At 39.4% G+C, this 20,831-nt stretch overlaps 1 protein-coding gene across 2 annotated transcripts; it reads right to left on the bottom strand.

Moving 5' to 3' along the window:
* Positions 1–2,549: 2,549 nt before the first annotated feature.
* On the bottom strand, positions 2,550–5,954 carry LOC149831685 (type IV inositol polyphosphate 5-phosphatase 7-like). 2 transcript variants are annotated; one of them, XM_090012169.1, is made up of 10 exons: positions 5,925–5,954; positions 5,664–5,755; positions 5,265–5,314; positions 5,034–5,124; positions 4,833–4,937; positions 4,079–4,703; positions 3,753–3,946; positions 3,481–3,589; positions 2,901–3,049; positions 2,550–2,775 (listed from the first exon to the last, which is right to left on the bottom strand). In XM_090012169.1, the coding sequence occupies exons 1-10, from the start codon at positions 5,952–5,954 to the stop codon at positions 2,550–2,552; spliced, it is 1,671 nt and encodes a 556-aa protein (XP_089868295.1). The 2 variants fall into 2 exon arrangements, with proteins under 2 accessions (XP_089868295.1, XP_089868294.1); XM_090012168.1 differs by having other exon boundaries at positions 5,265–5,327; positions 5,665–5,755.
* Positions 5,955–20,831: the final 14,877 nt, after the last annotated feature.

The raw sequence follows: 20,831 nt of genomic DNA, 5'->3' as shown, positions 1-20,831 counted from the left end.
ACGGGTCGGCTGTGGCAAACACGAACCCGACCCATTTATTAAACGGCTAACCCGACACGACCCGCCAACCCGTTTATAAACGGGTTGGGTCGGGTAAACGGGTTGGCGGGTTAGCGGTCGGGTTGGCAGGTCGACCCGCCTGCCTAACCCATTTATTAAACGGGTCAGCCGCGTTGGCGGGTTGGCATACCCCTAACATGAACCCGACCTATTTAATAAACGGGCCGACGGGTTAGGCGGGTCGGCCCGTTTATTAAACAGGTTAGTTTAAGCCCAACCCTAACTCGCCTAAGAGGCGGGTTGGCGGGTCGTGTCAGGTTTTGCCACCCCTATTAGGGAGTCTACAAGCTTTAGCTGAGTAAGGTCTTATCCTTTGCTCTCTTGCTTCATTAATGCAAGGGGCCGACGTTCATGGGAATGGAATCCTAACTACCCTCATAATGGCCAAGGCTCCCTGCACTGCGCCAAACCCTTTGGGAGAGAGAGAGAGAGACTCAAGCCTATAAGCTATTAAGTTAATAAAAAAGATATGGGGACCCACATGGTTTTAAAATAAGCCAGGGTAGATGACATCAAGGGTGTGTTCGGTTTAGCCCATTCAAAGGGATACAGGTGTGGAAGGGAAAGAGACGGTCAACAGCTACCCCCAACAGGGTTCTTTGACCAGCAGACAAACAAGAGAGAGAGAGAGAGAGAGAGAGAGAGAGAGAGAATCTGAAATCCCAATTGTCTATGAATTCTTGTCATTGGCAAGAGCTTGCTTTATTCTTAAGACCAGACTGAGGTGATCATCAACAGTCGACTTTTTCAGAAGAGAGCAGATGTTGCAGATGAACATTACATATGCACGTTTCTTTATGCTTGTGTCATGAATATACATCCACATCTTTCTTTTTCTTGCTTTATTTATTTCTTTACCCTTTTCTACAATATTTGAAGTTAGCGCCAATATTCCAGAGCCAACCCCACACACTTCCTGGAGTTCTTCATGCTCCAAAAATAAAAAAATAAAAAATAGAATGAATGCTTTTATCTTGGTCACAATGTACAAGTCACATAGATTTTGAGATTTCCACCCTGCAAAAGGAAAAAAGAAAAAGGTATGTTAGATGTGAAAAAAACTGCTGGTTAGGTGCTTTAGAGTGTTGATGATTGGACCAAGTTTTTTTATTCAAAAGTTTGATGACTAGCTTGTCTGTACAAGTTCATAAAGAAAAAAAAATCTTTTTTTGAAACTTGCAGATGTTAGCCGTATCATAAATGGTATTTTGGTCCAGAATTTTCACTTGAAATGAAGGTGTCATAAGATTGATGCTTAGCAGTATTAGATTACAATATTCATCATATTGAAATAATTTAGTCTCCTAGAAGCCAAGATAGTAAATGGTTTTCCCACTTTTTGCATGGGAAAAGCATGGATATATCATTAAGGCACCTAATTTAATTACTCCTTCAAGTAGTTTGATTAACCATTGTAGCATACTCTACTATGATCATAGTGAAATGAGATAATGTAAAGATATACTGAAAATGGTTGATAACCACCATGATTAAATTTTACCTCAAGAACAAGGGCAAAGAACATCTTCATATATCAATGACCTATGATCGCCGTCCATCATTATGGCAGCTTCTCCTTGCAGCATCACTATCAAAACAAACCAAACGAAGTTTGAAATAGTCAAGAGATGACAAAAGACAGAATTGGTCCCAAAGAGATAAATTGGATGAAACGCAACCCCTAAGCTTCGAGGCTTCACAAAGAATCCAGAGAGAGAGATGTTGACCATGGCAATAACAAGTAGTTGGGTGGTCATCATCAATTTAAAATTTTGTACAATTTTCTATGTTGCTTTCCACAAGAAAACCTCCTTTTGTAAAAAAAAATCAATCATTTGTTTTTGAGAAGAAATTTAACATTAAATGGTTGCCTACTCTATTGGAATAGTGAGATCATCTAGATAACCCTTCAAAGATAGATCCAAGTCTTCTGAATGGAAGTTGATGGTAGCTCAACAAGAATCCTAGTTCAGCCACAAACAATCTCCATAAGCATCGATATATTGAAATATTGGCGTTTTACACAGAAGTGAAGTATCGGTGACAGTAATTATGGAAAGAAAAAAAGTAAATAACAATAGAAAAAGCAGTCTAGTCTAACAGTTCTTAAGACCATTTGCAGAAGACCAAAAATACATGCTAAAAGGGCCATACCCAGTGCAGTCTCGTATTTTGGGGTGCTAAAGAGGCACAGTTTGTAGATAATTGTAGCCTTCTTCCCTGTGCATAAAATGGCTGCTCTCAGACCTCAAACTTGCATTCTCAGGTTTACAGCCCAAGCACTTTACCATTGCACCAAACAATGACACTCAGAAGAGCAAAACTTGCTCCGTTACAAAAAAGTAATGAATTCCTTTGCGCAGAGAACATTGCATAACTCTGCCATAGCAGCCAAGAAAAGAATGAGTATAAAATACAGTTAGAAATTTTGTGTAGAGAAGAAGCTACGTGCTCAAACCTGATCCGGAGTTTGGAAACTCTCTGATTGCCTAGAAAAAATTCAGTTCAGTGTAACCGTGAGTGTAAGGCAAAAGTTCTTCAACCTCAACTCTAGCACTAGAGCATGCCATGCTCTTTGTAAACCGGTTATGGTTAATAGACTCTACTTCTGCACTGAAAATGCTATATACAGGCCTGTGATCAGAAAACCTGGACTCACCACGAACATAGGACAGCTGATTCAGACCCCTACCATACCACAAAATCCGATCACACCTACAAGAAAGAATAGCAGGCTGAGATTACTAACTCGAGAAGTATACTAAACCAGAAAACACCACAGAAGTATGCTTGAATATTGCTTCCCAAAAAGAAAATGATATCATCAGATGTGGCCCCACCATGCAGGTGTGCGTCGTTTCTCCTTTGGATGCATGCCATCTCCGGTGTATCGATCTGAATTATTTATATATTTGTAAGTTGGTGGAAAGTATATTCTCCCTTCATTCCAGCCCTGGAATACCCTCCCTCGTTTCTGCTCAATCCTAAGCTGCAGAAAAGTGTCTGAGAGATTTAGACCTATATACTTCCACCAAGCATATGGAAATGACAGAAGAAATAAAAAGAACACTGAAAGAAGTTGTCCAAAAATCTATCATTTGTGACAGTTATAAGAAAAGCAAATCTTCTCGGGAAGTTGGAGTGGCATCCTGAGCCAACTGGCACAAACCAGCATAAAGTAAAGCAGACAAAACCAGTATTCTCAGCTCAACTCACGCATATGGGGGTAAGGTGGAAACAGAGAAATCATCAAACCAGACTCCACGGTGACCATGAAATTTGGACTCATACCAATTTCAAGTATAACAGTCATTCATTACCCAAGTTTCACGTCAACTCATCATACATGGTTAATAACCAAGATAACTTCATCCATAAACCTCATCCAACCAAGAACTTCTCACAAGTCTGCTTACCAACCTGATCATTTTCCAATAATGCTCTCCAGTTGTGCATTTCAACAAGCGCCTTCGCAGCACGATATGATAGAGCTATCCGGTAATTCAAGTCACCAAGCCAGATGATTCGACTGAAGCAAGACAGATTAATTTGGTTTCAATGAGCAGAGTCATGGTAAAATTGAATTCGGGGACTCAATTTATGTTCATGGAAAATTAAAACATGGCATTGGTTCAACTGCATAAAGAAAATTGGAATTGGAAAATTCTCCGTTTAATTTTACAGAGACTTACTCATGATCAAGTATTGTTTCAGGACAGTTCTCATCACCCAGTCCATGGACACGAGGGAATCGAGTCTTCCTCAGTATTTCCATGACATCTGAGTTCCTTCTTAGCTCATCACCCTCTTTCTGCCCTGATGTCAAATGGCTACAAACGAAGCAAAAGCTTGTTCTGTGCACGGACATGCTTATTGAAATGGAACCCTGAAAAGCACAATAGAAGAAAATGAAGAAAGGAAATATTTTAAGCTAAAACCAGAACTAGAAATGATAAAAAATTTCAAAAATGAATCAAATAATGAGTAGGGAAAAAATGACAGCAGCAAATTATTTTACCTTATTTCCAAGATAACCCATTAATCCTCTACCCACACAAGAAACTTTCAGGTTCTTAACATCATCCCTTATATCACTCCTCACCCAAACCGTGAGAAATATGCCAACCATTTGCTTGCTAGCCACCAAACAATACTGAGAATGGCCTGTTGATCTATCTCTTTCCTCAACCATGGAATTCGACACATCATAAGATAGTGGTGAGAAAAACATGGCACTTGGAGAATCACATCCAGCATTTTCATCATCTGAGGAACCCGATCTGAAAGTGGCATCGCAATCACTGGGCCTGTTACCGTACATCACCCTATCACAAACACTGAATCGCCGATCAAGCCTTGGTTGAGGCATCAAAATATCGTTATCCATCCTCATACTTCGACTAAGAGACTGGAAAGACCGGCGATTGAAGAAAGATGTGGTCTTTTGCCTTGAACCTTCAAAATCAGCATCCAATTCAACGATGGGATCAGGCACAGGTGAAGGCATTTGATAGCCACCACTGCCGCTTGTACCAGGAAGATTATTCAGAGTTTTTCGGATCAATGCTAACCATTTTATAGCAGGGCCACTATCCTCCGCACCTAAGACATTCCCCGCATTCAGAGGAACTATCTCTTGAAAACTGCAAGGAAAAACCAAGAATAAGAAACTTCCTTTTTCTTTCTCCAATTGGAAACAGAAAATGCTTGTGGTATGAATAGAACAAATAGGTCTAACACAGTGAAATGAAACCAACAAAAGTCTGTAATACCCTAAAACGTAAATGTCTGCTGGAGGAGAGGTATGAAGCCAATCATCTAGACTCAGATAACTAGGAGGTGATTTTCCACCTACATTCCATGTTGCTACAAATACCCTGATCACAAAAAGAATGATAGAAATCACCAACACTGTGAATTCATGAAACACTAACCTCTCTCTCTCTCTCTCTATAGATCTTCAAGTTCAATACCTATAGTCCTGAACATCAGTAACTTGAGCAGTGGTATCAAACTCAAACTTTGGTCTCCTATAAATCTCTGAGTTTCTCTTTGATGATCTCTCTGTAACAGGAAAAGCAAATCAAATCAGAAAATGAACAGGAATTAGATACACGGCACACCGACAAGAAACTGATAACAAAGAGGCAGAGAGAAGAAAATTTAGGATAAGAAAAATAGTTTGGATTTCAGTTGGGTCTAACCTGTTTTGCTTTTCTTGAGTGTGCAACTTTCCCTCTCTGAGAAACTCTTCCTCCCTTCCCCACATAAAAAAATTGCATGAGAAGCCAATCATTAGAGCATTAACAAGAAGAGCCCTTTTGAACAATAGAAAGTAAAATCATAGCACAGAAAACAGGTTTTCGAGACTAAGAATGAGGACCATGAACAAGCAACCCCAAATACCAGAAACTAGAAAAATGCAAAAATGCAACAAAGATACAACTGGGTAACGATTGGAGAACAAATAATGAATCAATTTTTGTGAATGGATAGTGGGAAAATCTTGTCTTTCTCATGATCAAAGATGCCTTTGGAATAGAGGAACAAGAAACAGAACCATAAATGATCTTTGAAGGAAAAATAAGGGAATAAGAAGAAACCCACCTTCTTCAACCACATCATCAGCATGAAAATCATGAGCTTTGCTCTTGATATTGAACCATTTTCTGACGAGTGTTTTAGACCAGGAGAGCTGAGTCCACAAACAACCATACAGAGGGGCACAGACAAAAAAAAAAAACAAGAAATAAGAAAACGAAAAGAGAGAGAAGAAACCAGAATAGACCCATTTCAGCAAATGCCAATCAATCAAAGAATGGAAATGAAAAAAAAATCTGAAAAAGATGGCATTTTTATGAGACCTTGCTCTTCTTCTGGCTCCCATCTCTCATTTTTTTCACTAATTCTTCATACAGCCTTCCTCCTAATAAACAATGCTGGCCTTTTCCGCCTCTCTCTCTCTCTCTCTCTCTCCCTACACTTTAATATACTTAAAATGAGTTTTGGGTTTTGGTGTTGGTTCAAGAAGTAAAAGAGTTAACAGCAGCTTGATGGAAATAACTGAAAGAATTTGAATAAAAACAAGATGGGTGCTGCCAAAAATGAAGTGCAAAAACAGAAGGGAAAACAAATGAGAAGAGGAGAAGAGGGGTGATCTCTAAGAAGAAGACAATGCAGAAGGGACTCCCTCTCCCCCCTTTCAAAACCTCGTTTTTCAGTGTGTACAGCAAAGTGTAGAATTTGAAGAGAATAAAGCGCAAGGAAACTCTCTCTCTCTCTCTCGTTTCTCTCTCTTATCTCTCGAGGCTTTTACTCAAAATCCAAGACCATGTAGACGGTCAGCAAGATAAAACCACCTCGTTTCTCACAATGTTGTCAGTATCGGAATCGGACAGGTGAATCGGCTGATACTGATTCTCAAGTGAATCGTTTTGAATCGGCCAAAAAATAATTAAAAATTATTGTGCGTCAATCAACGTGACACGTGTTAAAATCATTAAAATAATATTAAAAAATAAATTTTAAGATATTTTTATATTTGTTAAAAAATAGCTGAATCAGAAAATCGATACGATACCTATTCAGGCCTATACGACACCGATACTGACAACACTGTCTCACATACAAAAACTGCCCGGATGAGACCCACATGGCCCTTTCTCATTGAGCTAGCTTGCCCATGGTCAGGCAGAGTGTGGTTTTGGTTTGCTTTATTTTTGGTGTACCCTTGTATTGGGGGAAAAGCAGTTAAAGGGGAAAAGAGATAAAGAGAGAGACTGCTAGAGTTTGAGATTGAGAGTGTATTTTGAAGAGATGATGGGAGATTTTGAAGGCCCTTTATTTTGCTCATGCATGTTTTTTTTTTTTAAATCTTACCAGGAGGCCTTGTTGATCTTGTGAAGAGAATGTTTGGGGATTTTGTATAATTTTTAAGGAGGGGTGGTTTCCCATGTTGAGGTATTGCTTTATGATTTTTGGGATTCTTGCCTCTTGTCTCCTCCCTTGGCTCTCTTTTGTGGGGCACCATTTTGGTTCCCCACCCCCGCTCCTAGATCTGGATATTAGGGTTTTGTTTGGACTGTTCAGGGTTTTGTCCATGTTCCTCCAAAACCTAGATGTTGATTTGGTCTACTAACCAAGGGCGTTGGCTCAGCCTACTAGATCTTTGTTAGGACCTTACAAGGCCTTTGTGATCCTTTGTGTCCTTGTTTAGGTGATCTTGCCTCTATACTGCACTATTCACTGTCATTTTACACAAATCTAGAGTTTTGTTAGGATATATTAGGGTGTTTCAAGGGATGATTCTCTCATTTTTAGAAATTACATCCCATGACTTTACCCTAGGGAAATGTGAGTCCCTTGCTCAACTGGTCAAAATCTTAAGCTCATGATCATGTGATTTATTTTAGACCATCTAGGGGTTTTGCAGAATAAGCTTACTTATTTGTGGTAGACTGTGCTAGTTCTACTTAATTTCATTCTTTTATGCACATAGAACTGAGTTTTTGGTACTCTTTCATGCTATTAGTTTATTATCTTGGTGGTTGGATGGCACCAAAAATTGGAAAAAAAAAAGTGAAACCCTAGATTCCCCTTTTCATGCCATCACTAGTGAAGCTTCCACTAACAAGACATTGTGTGCACCCCACATTGGGGCCATGCAGATCTTTAAATGGATTGATTGAGCTTCCATCATAGCCGTCGATGCTGGTATCAACGGTTTCTATGATGTGGCGATCACTTATTGCTCACAAAGATTGACAAACATATTCAAATGGCTTTCTAATCAAGGACTTATCATGTTTAGTTGTGTAGTGAGTGGGACTAAAGGATTTGCATATCCACAGTGAATTGAATTACCGGATAATGCAAAATCATGATGCCCAAAGAAAATCAAGAATGTGTTTTTTGATTTTTTTTTTTTTTTTATATCCCAAAGTAACCGCACCCGGCTGTCTCAGCCTGCCATACTTACAGTCGTCAACTTAAAACTCCAAGGTTAGGACCCCTGCCCCTGGAGGGCTTGTGCAGGAGGGTGACGTCCATGAAAATCGAACCTTGACTGCCCTTCTAGCGGCCATGACCCCCACCCCACTACGCCAACCCATTTGGGGCGATTGTGTTTTTTGATTGATCTCTAAGATCCCTTATCCTTTGTTTTGCTAACTGTGAGTGGGGCCCACTGTGGAACGTGGACTTGGTGCCTAGATGAAATGCACAAGTCTTGGTAGTTGGTACCTGAGAGATGTCTTTGTATTGGGGCAATCACAAAGTAAATGAGGGGAGCTCAAGTGATGGATGTTTCTCATGGCCCCCAAAAGGGATTCCATGTGGCCTTTTGTTCAGATGCACATCTAGGGCAAGAGTTGGACGCATACTCTCATGTAGGGGTGGCAATTTCTGACACGACCCGCCAACCCGCCTCTTAGGCGGGTTCGGGTTGGGCTTAAGCCAACCCGTTTAATAAACGGGTCGACCCGCGTAACCCGTTTATTAAACAGGTCGGGTTCGGGTTGGGGGTATGCCAACCCGGCTGACCCGTTTAATAAACGGGTTAGGCGGGTGGGTCAACCCGCCAACCCGACCCGCCAACCCACCAACCTGTCTGCCCGACCCGTCAACCCGTCAACCCGACCCGCCAACCTGCCTACCTGCCAACCCGATCCGTCAACCCGCCAACCCGACCCGCCAACCTGACCCGCAAACCTGAAAACCCGTTTACCCGACCCAACCCATTTATTAAATGGGTTGGCGGGTCGTGTCGGGTTACCCGTTTATTAAATGGGTCGGGTTCGGGTTGAGGTATGCTGACACGCCAACCCGCCAACCCAATCCACCCCCACATGTAGCTCTTAAATTGGGAGACTCTTGGTTTTATGTTATCTAAGGGGAGGCACCATACATTATGGATCCAATAAGCGCATCCCTGATAACAATCTTTTGGGCCATTTTACTTGCTATGATTGCCCACGAAAAGGAAAGAAGTAATCTCTCTCTCTCTCTCTCACCATACATTATGGATCCAATAAGGGCATCCTGATATCAATTTTTTGGGCAATTTTACTTGGTATGATGATTGCCACAAAAAGGAAAGAAGTAATCTCTCTCTCTCTCTCTCTCTCTCTCTATTTACTTGGCATGTATTCAACTGGTCAGGTTTACCCAGACCCGGCCCTGACAAACCTTACAGGGTTTCGGTATAGTTACAATGAAGATCTGATTAAGATTCAGGTCCGGACTCGAAGGTCCGATTAATACATGAACCTGGGTATAGTTTGTAAAATTTTATACCATACCCGGGTCCGAACCGAGTTTCGATTACAACCCACAAATTTTCAATGTAAAAATGAAAAAAAATAAATTTACCGAACATGGTCTGGGTCTGGTTTATGTAATTCTTATTGGGTCCAAGTGTGGTTTCTCTTATAGTAGACTCCATTAGACCTGGGTTCAGACCTGATACCATACCCGAAAATCTGGTCCAAGTCCAACCCTTTGACACCCCTATGTATGCCCCCAAAGACACACAGTCTCTCGTAAAGTTGGTGCTTTACATTTTTACGAGGGGTGAAAATTTCCAATACAAGACTGTTGGCTATATTGCTACAAAAATGGGACCTGTAAAATGGTCTTTGCACCGTCAGATGGGGGCATCCAACGGCTTAAATTCTTTCATGGTTGCTGCCCATCATTGTCTGCAAGAAAAGGGGGAAGAGCATATATCCGTGCATGCATGCATTTGTGTGTCCACTGAGCTCCCTTAATGGCTTTCAGTGGTCAAATTGGAAATTTTTTTTATTATTTTATTGAAAAAGGAAAAGGAAGGAAAATAAAGACCCAAAAAAAATTCTCAGGTAGGTGAGTAAAGTTCATGTTGGGTATATTATTATTATACGTGACCGTTGTTTCTAAAGCTGAAAAGCTAAAAAGAAAGCAAAATATTATGCAATTCCTTTCTTGAGCTCAGTCCTGACATCAATGCCAAAGGACATATGAGGACTGGGCTTTGACTGCCTTTTTTTGTTCCATGACCCTACCGGGCCCAGTATGGGGAACCTGGTTTGACTGGGCTCGGCTATTAACTCTAAGGTGCCTTGAGTCCCATGTTTGGTGAACCAACTCAAAGCTCACCTGACTTAACGAGGTCCAGCCTGACATGTATCATTGTATCATATAATAAACGACGACGACAGCAAAGGGTGCTCCGGTGATAGCAGACGACGACAAAGGGTTCTCTGACAACAACAAGAAGCTACAAAGGGTGTTTCAGCGACAGCAGACGACGACAAAAGGTGCATCATCAATCGGAGCTCCTGTTACAGCAGATGGTGCATCATCAAAGGGTGATCCAGAACGTTTAGGGTGACATATTGCAAAAAGCTCTTATTAAAACAGAGGAGTTTACTCCTTAGGACGAAAACAATGATGATTTTAACCCTTTCTGGAGGGAGGATATTTTTGTCAATTGACACTAATGGCGGGAAAGGATACTTAAGTCTTTGCAAACGCACTAGACTCCGATGCTAAGTGATACTGACACACACGGGGAAATGAGCCCCACGTGATTACATATGTGGCGCTCATTCGAACCCGAGAACACACACCCACGTGTTACGGGGGGGAACATATAACCTGCTTCGGTCTCAACAACACCCATTTACAGTGCTCTCAACACACATCAGTGTATCTTCTTTTATCACTTCAAGGAATCTGGCAAGCACTCTCTGCTCGTGCACAAGCTTTCTTCCCTCCACAAGAGAGGTCTATCACCTTCAGTATTTTGGATCTAAGGTAACAATCAAGCATATCAGAACAGATCAGCTTTGTCTTAAAACCAATAACTCCAACCAAGATCAAATGCCATAACTTTATCTTGAAAGCTAAAAAGAATATTAGACATTCCACAGACACAAAACACCATATATGCCTATCACAAACATCAAACATACCAATAAGCTCTAAGAATCAAAATCGCACAAAACCCCTAAAACCTTAATTAAACACTCATGTTATTTGCAAGAATTCAAATCAATACCTAGTGTTGGTGGGGGTGCCTGAATGAGAGACAGGAGCAGGGAGATCGAGGGAGGCTCCGGTGTCACTGGGGGTGCCCGAATAAGAGAGAGAAACAAAGAGATCGGTGGAGGCGGCCAGCGAACCGAGAGGAGTGGAGGTGGTGGTTGATGGTCCGACTTGTGGAGGTCAGTTGACGATGGTGGCTCTACGATGAAAGTGTTGTGAGGGAGATGTGAAAGATCTGAGAGAGATAATAAGTGCCCGTCGAGCTCATTTTATAAACGTCACTATATAATGATGACATAACTATCGTCGGTTTAGAGTAAAACCCTATAATGACAAGTTTCACTTGCTATTGATCTATAACAGCGAGATATTTTAGCCATTAAACATAGTCGTTAAAATGTTTTAATAGCAATATCTGGTCATAAAATCCTGTTGTTATACATGTCTTTAACAACGACATAATTATCGTTGTTATAGAGTAAAACCCCTATAACGGTGAGATGCATATATCATTGTTAAATATAGTTGTAAAATGTTTCAACGATAATATCTATTGGTCAAATAATCTTGTCATTATACACATGTGTTTAACGAAGAGACATGTACAGAAGCAAAGCATTCCATAGGATATCTAACTCGTTGTTATTGATAAGCTAATAGTGACGAGATTCATGACCGCAATAGAGTAATAACGGTGAGATATTTATGTTTCTACTATTACCTATCAATTAGAGTGGACAAAAATCTCATCGTTATTACTATGAGATTTTTTCTCACTGAAAAAGAGTCGCCGCTATCGACCCTGATTCTTGTAGTGATTCTTGGGAAAAAGCATCATGTAGTGCATAAATTAACTTTTATATATCGAGTTTTGGCCCTTCCAATTGGTGCTAGCAATTCACCAAAGGCCAACTTTCATATTTGTTTAATAGTTTTAAATGTTGCCATCAATCTACATTTTGTCGTTGGACTTGGGAGTCAATGTCCATTTTATTAAAAAAAAAAGCACTTTTTGCATGTTTTTATTTGTTTTTGAAGAGGATCAATGCCTATATAAATTGTCTACCTGATATTGTCTCTTCACCCCTAGGTCCTAATGCAAGGTTAAGATTCTAGCTCAGCCGGGATGATATCTCATTAGTGGTTCAAACCCTCAACTAGCAAATCCTTATGGACCTTGCTAAGTATTTACATAGGAAAGGGAAGAACCACAAAATTTGTATAAAGGGGCTCGCCACAACACACACAAAATAAATAAATTAATTAATATATATATATAGGGTAATTGAAATATGTAAACCGACAAAATATATAAGGGCCGGCCACGCGCATACCTATGAAAATCTTGATCCATGCTAGTTTACATATTTCAGTTTTCCTATATATATATATATATATATATATATATATATATATATATATATATATATATATATATATATATATATATATATATATTACTTATGCCCACCTTCTCTGCCCCCTCAAAAATTATTGTTTTTTATATTTTTCACACATCTAACACCATAGATGTGATCTATAGGTTTTGTTTAGTGAAAACCGACTTTTGGATCACTAAAATCTGACCTATATATAGGTTTTTCCGATGATCCAAAATCAATGGCTATGAAGGTACCAGTTTTTTTGACTCATGAAAACATTTTTTTGTTGAAAAAACATGATCCAAGAGTCTATTCCTACTTAATCGAGCATGCTAAACACATCTAACGGTTCAGATCTATCATAAAAAACTTCAAAACTATGGGGCATAATGAAATAGAACCTATGTTTAATTCTCATATATATATATATATATATATATATATATATATATAGATATGTGTGTGTGTGTGATCACTTTCGAATATGACAAAAAAAACCTGCATGGAGCGTCCATCGCCAGCGCGAGGTTTTGCCAAATAACACCTTTAGCAACAACAAAAGTCATCACTAAAGGTCCTATACCTTTAGCGAAGACTTTTGTCGCCGCTAAAGGTCACCACTGAGACTTTTAGTAGGTACTTTTATCGCCACTAAAAGTTCCAGTGTGGAAACACTTTCGCTGAGCGTCCATCGTGCACACGAAAGTTTGTTTTGGTCATGTTCGAAAGTGGTCATGCACCTACACTACTATATATATATATATATATATATATATATATATATATATATATATATATATATATATATATATATATATATATATAAGGCTTGGCTTTTGGCTTTGGGTCACTCATGAATAGGGGTGGCAATCGTGTCGGGTTGGCGGGTCGACCTGATGGGTTGGCGGGTCAGCATAGCTCAACCCGAACCCGACCCGTTTATTAAACGGGTCAGCTGTGGCAAACACGAACCCGACCCGTTTAATAAACGGGTAACCCGACACGACCCGCCAACCCATTTAATAAATGGGTTGGGTCAGGTAAACGGGTTCTCAGGTTCGCGGGTCGGGTTGACCCACCCGCCTAACCCGTTTATTAAACGGGTCAGCCGGGTTGGCATACCCCTAACACGAACCCGACCCGTTTAATAAACGGGTTAGGTGGGTCGACCCGTTTATTAAACGGGTTCATTTTTTCCAAACCCGAACCCGCGTAAGAGGTGGGTTGGCGGGTCTTGTCAGGTTTTGCCACCCCTACTCATGAAGCCCAAGTTGAGACTTAATTAATTAGGCTTGTCTACTTGAATGAGCCAAGCCCATGCTCTAAACAAATGGCATGATCGAATTTGACTTGGCTTTTGGCTTTGGGTCACTCATGAAGCCCAAGTTGAGACTTAATTAATTAGGCTTGTCTACTTGAATGAGCCAAGCCCAAGCTCTAAACAAATCGCATGATCGACTTTGATTTGGCTTCAGAATAAGGTTAGGGTATTCATAAAATCCCACATGAGTTGATGATGAACTTTGGTATATTCTTTAGCAACTAATAGAGGATTTCGGCAATTGTTATCTCAAAATGCCATCTAAGATAACTACAAAATCCTATTCGTATCGTTCTTCTTCTAAACATTGTCAAGCACATTAAGACATAAAAACTTATATTGGTTGTATTGAATCAAACCGTTCCAAAATCTTATTTGACAATAGAAAACTATTAAATTATTTCATCGAGTCCCATAAACCATAAAAAATCTTATGATTTTTTTATATGAACTCAACATTTGATTAAGGAAAGCATCAATCAACAAGTAGCCAAACCAGAAAAGGATGCAAAACTAATTTAGTACCTTCAAGTGAATGGAAACACAACTCTCAAGTCATTGTTTTTTTTAAGACCAGGCAAACTAAATTTTATTAGGAAAAAGAATTAGAAAGAGCTTAGGACGATGAGTGATCATCCCCCAGCTTTACAAGGAGAGCAGGGCACCCGGCGAAAAGAAGGTGAATCCAATGAAGATCCGTCGCCGGCCACTTGAGAATTCTCAAGTATTTTATTAGTGAAATTGTCTTTTCACCCTCATTGCCCAAATCATGAGATACAAACAATGGATTTGGCCTGCACCTCTCAAATGACCTCATAACCTTCTTGGAGGGATAAAAGAAACTAAGGTAGATAGAGCATACTATAAACATCTTTTTTAATTAATGATTAGTTTTGGGAATCTAGTTTTAGGAAACCAAGGAAAATGAAATAGGCAACTCAATAATGTCTATCACTATCCTTCTCAAAATATCAGTTTTTTCATTTTTTGAACGGGGCCGGACCCACATAACTTATATGGGTCCAGACTCCAGGCCCCATATAAGCCAAAGACTTCTTTCCTTTTGTTTTTACATATAAAATAATAATAATAATAATACCTAAATAATATAAAAAGTTGTTTTTATTGTGCTATTATCAGGTTAAAAATGCAATATTTTCAAAACATATGATAATTTGAAAAAATCAGTTATTTTTTATGTAGGATAACCTTTGAAAATATGAAAATAAAACCACGATATTTTCAAAATATTTGTGACCATGATTTGGATCAGATCCCTAGTTGGAGAGGCATATCATGAGCATAAAATGAATCTGGGCAATTCCCTTTCAAAGTCATCTGCCCATTGAAGATGCTTTGAGCAACTTGCTATGATTTCTCCATGCTAAGGACCATACTAGTGCATTTAAAATCACATGTTTTAGTAGTGTTGCTGACAATATTTAATGAAGCCTCCCCAAGTTTGTTGAAATCACTATGGCATTAAAAAAGATAAAGAAAAAAAGAAAAGCTTCAACTTGTTACTCTATGGTGGATGTTATATGGCTTTAAGAAGCCCTCTCTTTTTTTCTTTCTTTCGGTTCTCTCTTTTGGAATAGGAAGGAAGATTGATTTACTGAAGGGGGATTTTGTGTCTTGTCTCAAGGCTTCTAGTGACTGGGATGCAAACAGCATAACTATAACTATGAAATATGGAATAAAGACAAACATCACAATCAGATATAAGAAATGCACATTTATAAATGAAATTTAAATATGACATTGATAGCAAGGCTTAGCATAACTTCCGTTACTAGTGAGGCCATCGTTGCACAATCATAAATATGAAAGGGAGGGCATGTGGGCAGAGAGAGAGAGAGAGAGAGAGTTTTGTTTTTTTTTTAAAGGCAAGCTGGGGTTAGATGGTAGCAGACCCCTACCAGATATCTCTCAAGCCCCATGTGGCAGAGGGATTCGAACCTGGGTCTTCAGCTTGGCACAGGACCCCGCTTACCACATGGGATACCACCTGGGTGGTATAGAGAGAGAGAGAGTTGACAATCCACAAAGACAAACATTCTAGTCAATGATTTCTGCATTATTTGTAATACAAATTAGATGCATTTAGACTACGTAAATTGTTGGGAGTTAATTATTCAATTAATTGATGTTAACGGTGTTCTTGATCTTGAGGGGGAGTTTCGAACAAAAAAATAATCTTGAGGGGAGGCTAAGAGGGCAACTATTAACATTTGTCTGTTCAATTTCTTAGGCTTAGTTATACCTAGGCATGTAACACACATGCATATACACATGACAATTGGTTGGTCAAATAGTTTTTCCTTAACGTATGACACAAATTAAATGCAATCCACAATTTTAGAGAGAGAGAGAGAGTTGGTATTTTTTTTGGTGTGTGTGTGTGGGGTGGTGGGGGGGGAACCTGCAACGTTCCAACACAAAGTGATGTGCACTAGCTGCTACCAGACAAGCGGAGCCCCCCACCCCAGAGGGGGGGGGGGGCAGGATTGGGTTGTATCCCAGTCCTGCCTCTGAAGCCGGGTCGAACCTGACCCGGATCCGAAACATGATAGGGTTTTAAATGGGAGGTTCTTTTAAGAAATGCATAGCTCCTCTGTGTAATGCAGGACTTGAGCCCCCTTCATCGGAGGCTCTGCTCGACCCCGGTGGAACCTCAACCCCCAGGTACTCTCTCTCTCTCCTAACCTCCCTCATCGACGCCATCATGGCATCACCCACACACAGGCCCTGCCCTGCCCTGCTACCAATATATGTGCATGTTTTATTCTCTTCTGCTTCTTGATGATTGTCACTTGTTATCGACGATGACATTGGTTACGATAATTGATTTAGCTAGCAAAGTTGTTTTTGTTTTGCTTATTTTCCCAATTGCTTCTGACTTTCTGAGAGTTCTTATGCTTTTGCTCAGCTACGTTGCCAAAATGCTATATTTTGTGATATGTTGTTTTGTTTGCGTATCCACATGATTTGGTGGTTATGTTAAAGAATCTTAGTAACTGTAAACTTTGTAATAGTGGCATGTAAACTTTTCAATACTTCACCATCAAGTTTTGTAAATGTTTCAATGGATACTTGAGATGCAACATGATAACTTATATAATATGCATACCCAACAACTTGATTGTTGTTAATATTTTGAGTCGAGGAATTGTTATCAGTCACATTTGAACTTTTTAAGCTTGAGTTGGTGTTTTCATGGCCGTCATTAGAAGCTTGATGGTATCATATAACCTAAATGATGAGATGGTATTTGAGTCTCCCTTCAATGATGGCTACATGCTTTGCATATTTTTTACCTAGTCTTAGTGTCTTACAAGGTACAACTTACCTGTATCTTTTTGCATTGGGTTACGTTGATTATATTCCTCTACATGGTTATTTTCTTTTTATGCAATTGTTTTTTCAATCATTTTTTGCTCTTATGCAGTATGACCATCAATGCCTCAGTGCCACAATGTGATTCCCATCGATCGAGTGCCCCAAAATCTTGTTGCCAATCTAAAGATCTCTTCGTTCTTCGGAGCCTCGAATTTCGTTGATACTGATTTATGATTGCCCTCGTTGGCAGGTAATGCTTCTACCGATTGTTCCCCTTTCATTTTTCTCGCTTTCTTATTTCAATGCCTTTGTGATTTGATTTTTGTGGAATTCTTGATTGAGTTTTCATTTTTTCGAGTTGTTTTCTCTTGATTCTGTCTAGGTTCCTTATTGGGTATGCGAGTTATTGAGTCGGTTGTGTGTTTCGTATATTTATTTCTTGTTGGTGTTGGATTTTTTTTACCTATTTAGAAGTTTTGGTCTCGCCTCTGCGTTTCTTATGAGATTTATGATATTGGTCTTCTTTGATTTTGCTTCTTTTTTTTTGAAGAATAATATGTTTTTCCCCTGTAATCGAAAGTTTGATCCAGTTATAATGCTGATTGATTGGGAATTGATGCCTCTATTTCTATTTAATTGTGACTATTCGTTTGGATTGGAGGGTCTCGTTGTGATGACGATAGATAGTTTGATTTCTCCATATGAAATAGATTTTTATTAATAATTGTAGCCATTTTTTATTTTATCTAATTTTTTTTCGGGGGCGCTGCCCCCCAGCCCTCAACTATCACAATTTTTCCCCCTACGCCCATGTTTGTAACTTGGTATTTGGTGTAGAGAAACATGGCCAATTTTTTAAGCGTACGTAGATACTAAAAAGTGTGGTGTGTGTATGCGTCTAAACTGAATTAGAATAAAGTCATTTTATATCTAGTGAAGTCAAATTATGTTGCCTTTTATTAAAGCAATTGGAAATACTATAACTAGGAGGAGAATAAAGAAAAAAATAAATATGGCATGATGTTTTGAAGACCTTTTCCGATGCAAGGAAAGAATAATGAGCCAAATCATATGAAAGACTAGATTAAAAAAAAAATGAAAACTTGCTTCCTTCTAGGGCCAACTTATAAGGGTGGCAATCGGGTGGGGTTGGCGGGGTGTGTCGGCGGGTCAGCATACCTCAACACGAACCCGACCCGTTTATTAAACGGGTCGGCTGTGGCAAACACGAACCCGGCCCATTTATTAGACAGGTAACCCGATACGACACGGTTAACCCGTTTAATAAACGGGTCGGGTCGGGTAAACGGGTTAGCAGGTCGGGTTTAGGGTTTTACATTGAAAAGTTTACGGGTTGGCGGGTTAGCAGGCAGGTTGGTGAGTCGGGTTCAGGTAAATGGTTTGACCCGACCCGCCTAATCCGTTTATTAAACGGGTTGGCGGGTTGGCATGCCCCTAACACGAACCTGACCCGTTTAATAAATGGGTTAGGCGGGTCGACCCGTTTACGATACAAACCCGTTTAAGCGGAACCCGAACCCGGCTAAGAAGAGGGTTGGCAGGTTGGGTTGGCGGGTCGGGTCAGAAATTGCCACCCCTACCAACTTACAACCTTGCTCTTGCTAGTAAAAGTGCAATCTTATATTAAATCTCCCTTTATCCATTTGAGAAAAAGGAGCCCACCAAATCAAATATTGTAAGATACCCCTTTGTCCCACCATCCTTGATTTCCCTTGTCGGTCAAGGACAATTAGGATGTTGACTTAACAACGAAATGTAACCTTTTTCCTTTAATTTTAACATTGCTTTCTAGCAATAAACAGGGCAAATGCAACCAACGGGGGCTCCCCTTGTCTGGTAGTAGCAGCTAGGTCACGTCACCTTCTGTTGGGACGTTGCAGGTTCAAAACCCAATGGTGTTGTTGTATAATTGGTAGGGGTCTAACTAACCCCGGCTTGCCTTTCAAAAAAATAAATAAATGCATGCCCTAAGGGCTCCATGTACCAGGCTTGGCAGGTCGGCTTAAAAGCATCCAAGTTGAAGGACGTTGCGAGTTCGCCACCCAGGATGTGTAACCTTTACTACCTATGTCACATGGATACAGCTGCATATACGGGGATTCGGTCATTTTTGTGAAGTTTCCAATTACTTGAGGGAAGCAGAATGCCAGTCAAAATGGACTATCCGTGTAATATATTTTGCCACAAGGTCGAAGCTGGGAGTATTGCCCCAACTGGGCCTAGACCTGGTCAGATTTTCCGTGGGTTCAAATTGACTTGATACAGCTTCCACCCATGATTTCCAACTAAATTGCATGGTCATGTCAACCTGATCTAAAATCGTCCCATACTAATTCCTTAACACACACACACACACACACACACACACACACACACACACACATATATATATATATATATATATATATATATATATATATATATATATATATATATATATATATATATATATATTAGTAATAATAGGGTGCTCCAAGAGCACCCACTCCCACCTAATAGAAGCTTCTAATTTTTTAAAATTTTGAGTTTCTTTCGTTGATCCGACCCTATAGATACGGTCTACAATCATTATTTAGTGGAAACCAAGTTTTGGATCATGTAATTATGGTATACGTGTTGGTTTTTGAAGATCTTCAAAAATCAACGGCTCACAATATACCAAAAAATTTATGACTTAAAAAAACCTATTTTATGTCAAAAAAACATGATAAAAAACATGATTTCTATCAAATAAACTACATTGAGTACATCTATAAGGTCTGATTGAGAAGTTGCAACCTACAACTATGATTTCTAGTATGTGAGAGTAGGTGCTCCCCGAGGACCATAGCATTACTATATATATATATATATATATATATATAGAGAGAGAGAGAGAGAGAGAGAGAGAGAGAGAGAGAGAGAAACACATGAAATAATATATTAAAATGTCCCTTTTTATGTCATGCATTGGCTGTCGCTATTAAGAACATTTTAATGAATTTATGATGAAAGCACATCAGAACATATTTGCCGATTAAATCTCTCTCTCTCTCTCTCTCTCTCTCTCTCTCTCTATCTCTCTCTCTCTCTCTCTCTCTCTCTCTCTCTATATATATATATATATATATATATATATATATATATATATATATATATATATATATATATATATATATATATATATATGCCTAAGTGATCATGGTAAACATATTAAACTGCTATGGAATTTTTAAATATACTGGACACATTAACATTCAATAAAAGTTGCAAAAGTTTAAGAGCACAGGTGCGCGCGCACACAAACACACACAAGTCTATGCAGCACAGATACTACAAATTCTGGCATTTTCTAATATCCTTTTAACACCAATTGGCTAAAAAACAGTAAAGTGTCTTCATGTCCTAGCTTTCTGTAAATCAACTGTCAGGGTAACAATCAAAGGAACAACATTTTTTTGTCAAACAAATTCCAAAATCTACCAAACTGTTTATATCAATTGTATCTGTGCTAAAGTCCACAAGGGCTCTGCTCATCCAGGAAGGCTACTTGTGAATGTCACCAAGATGAAGGGATGTCATGTGTTTGAACTTTGAAACTCATGGGTGTTTGTCCCTTGCCGCAGGGCCAAAGCTGTTTGTACTCTCCGATAGGTGAGGGGAACCTAGATTTTTTATACCATTGAACTCACATGTGAGCTGGT

Source organism: Nuphar pumila, chromosome 7 (assembly GCF_984573655.1).
Source record: "Nuphar pumila chromosome 7, dmNupPumi1.hap1.1, whole genome shotgun sequence".
Lineage (NCBI taxonomy): Eukaryota > Viridiplantae > Streptophyta > Magnoliopsida > Nymphaeales > Nymphaeaceae > Nuphar > Nuphar pumila.
The sequence above is the reverse complement of the archived record's forward strand: the minus strand, read 5'-3'. Positions and strand labels throughout refer to the sequence as shown.

Coding starts and splice junctions, on each gene's coding strand:
- LOC149831685 (XM_090012168.1), bottom strand. CDS start 5,954: ATGAGAGATGGGAGCCAGAAGAAGAGCAAG. Junction 5,328..5,664: donor TGATGTGGTTGAAGAAGGTG/GGTTTCTTCTTA, acceptor CAATTTTTTTAT/GTGGGGAAGGGAGGAAGAGT. Junction 2,776..2,900: donor AAACGACGCACACCTGCATG/GTGGGGCCACAT, acceptor TCTTTCTTGTAG/GTGTGATCGGATTTTGTGGT.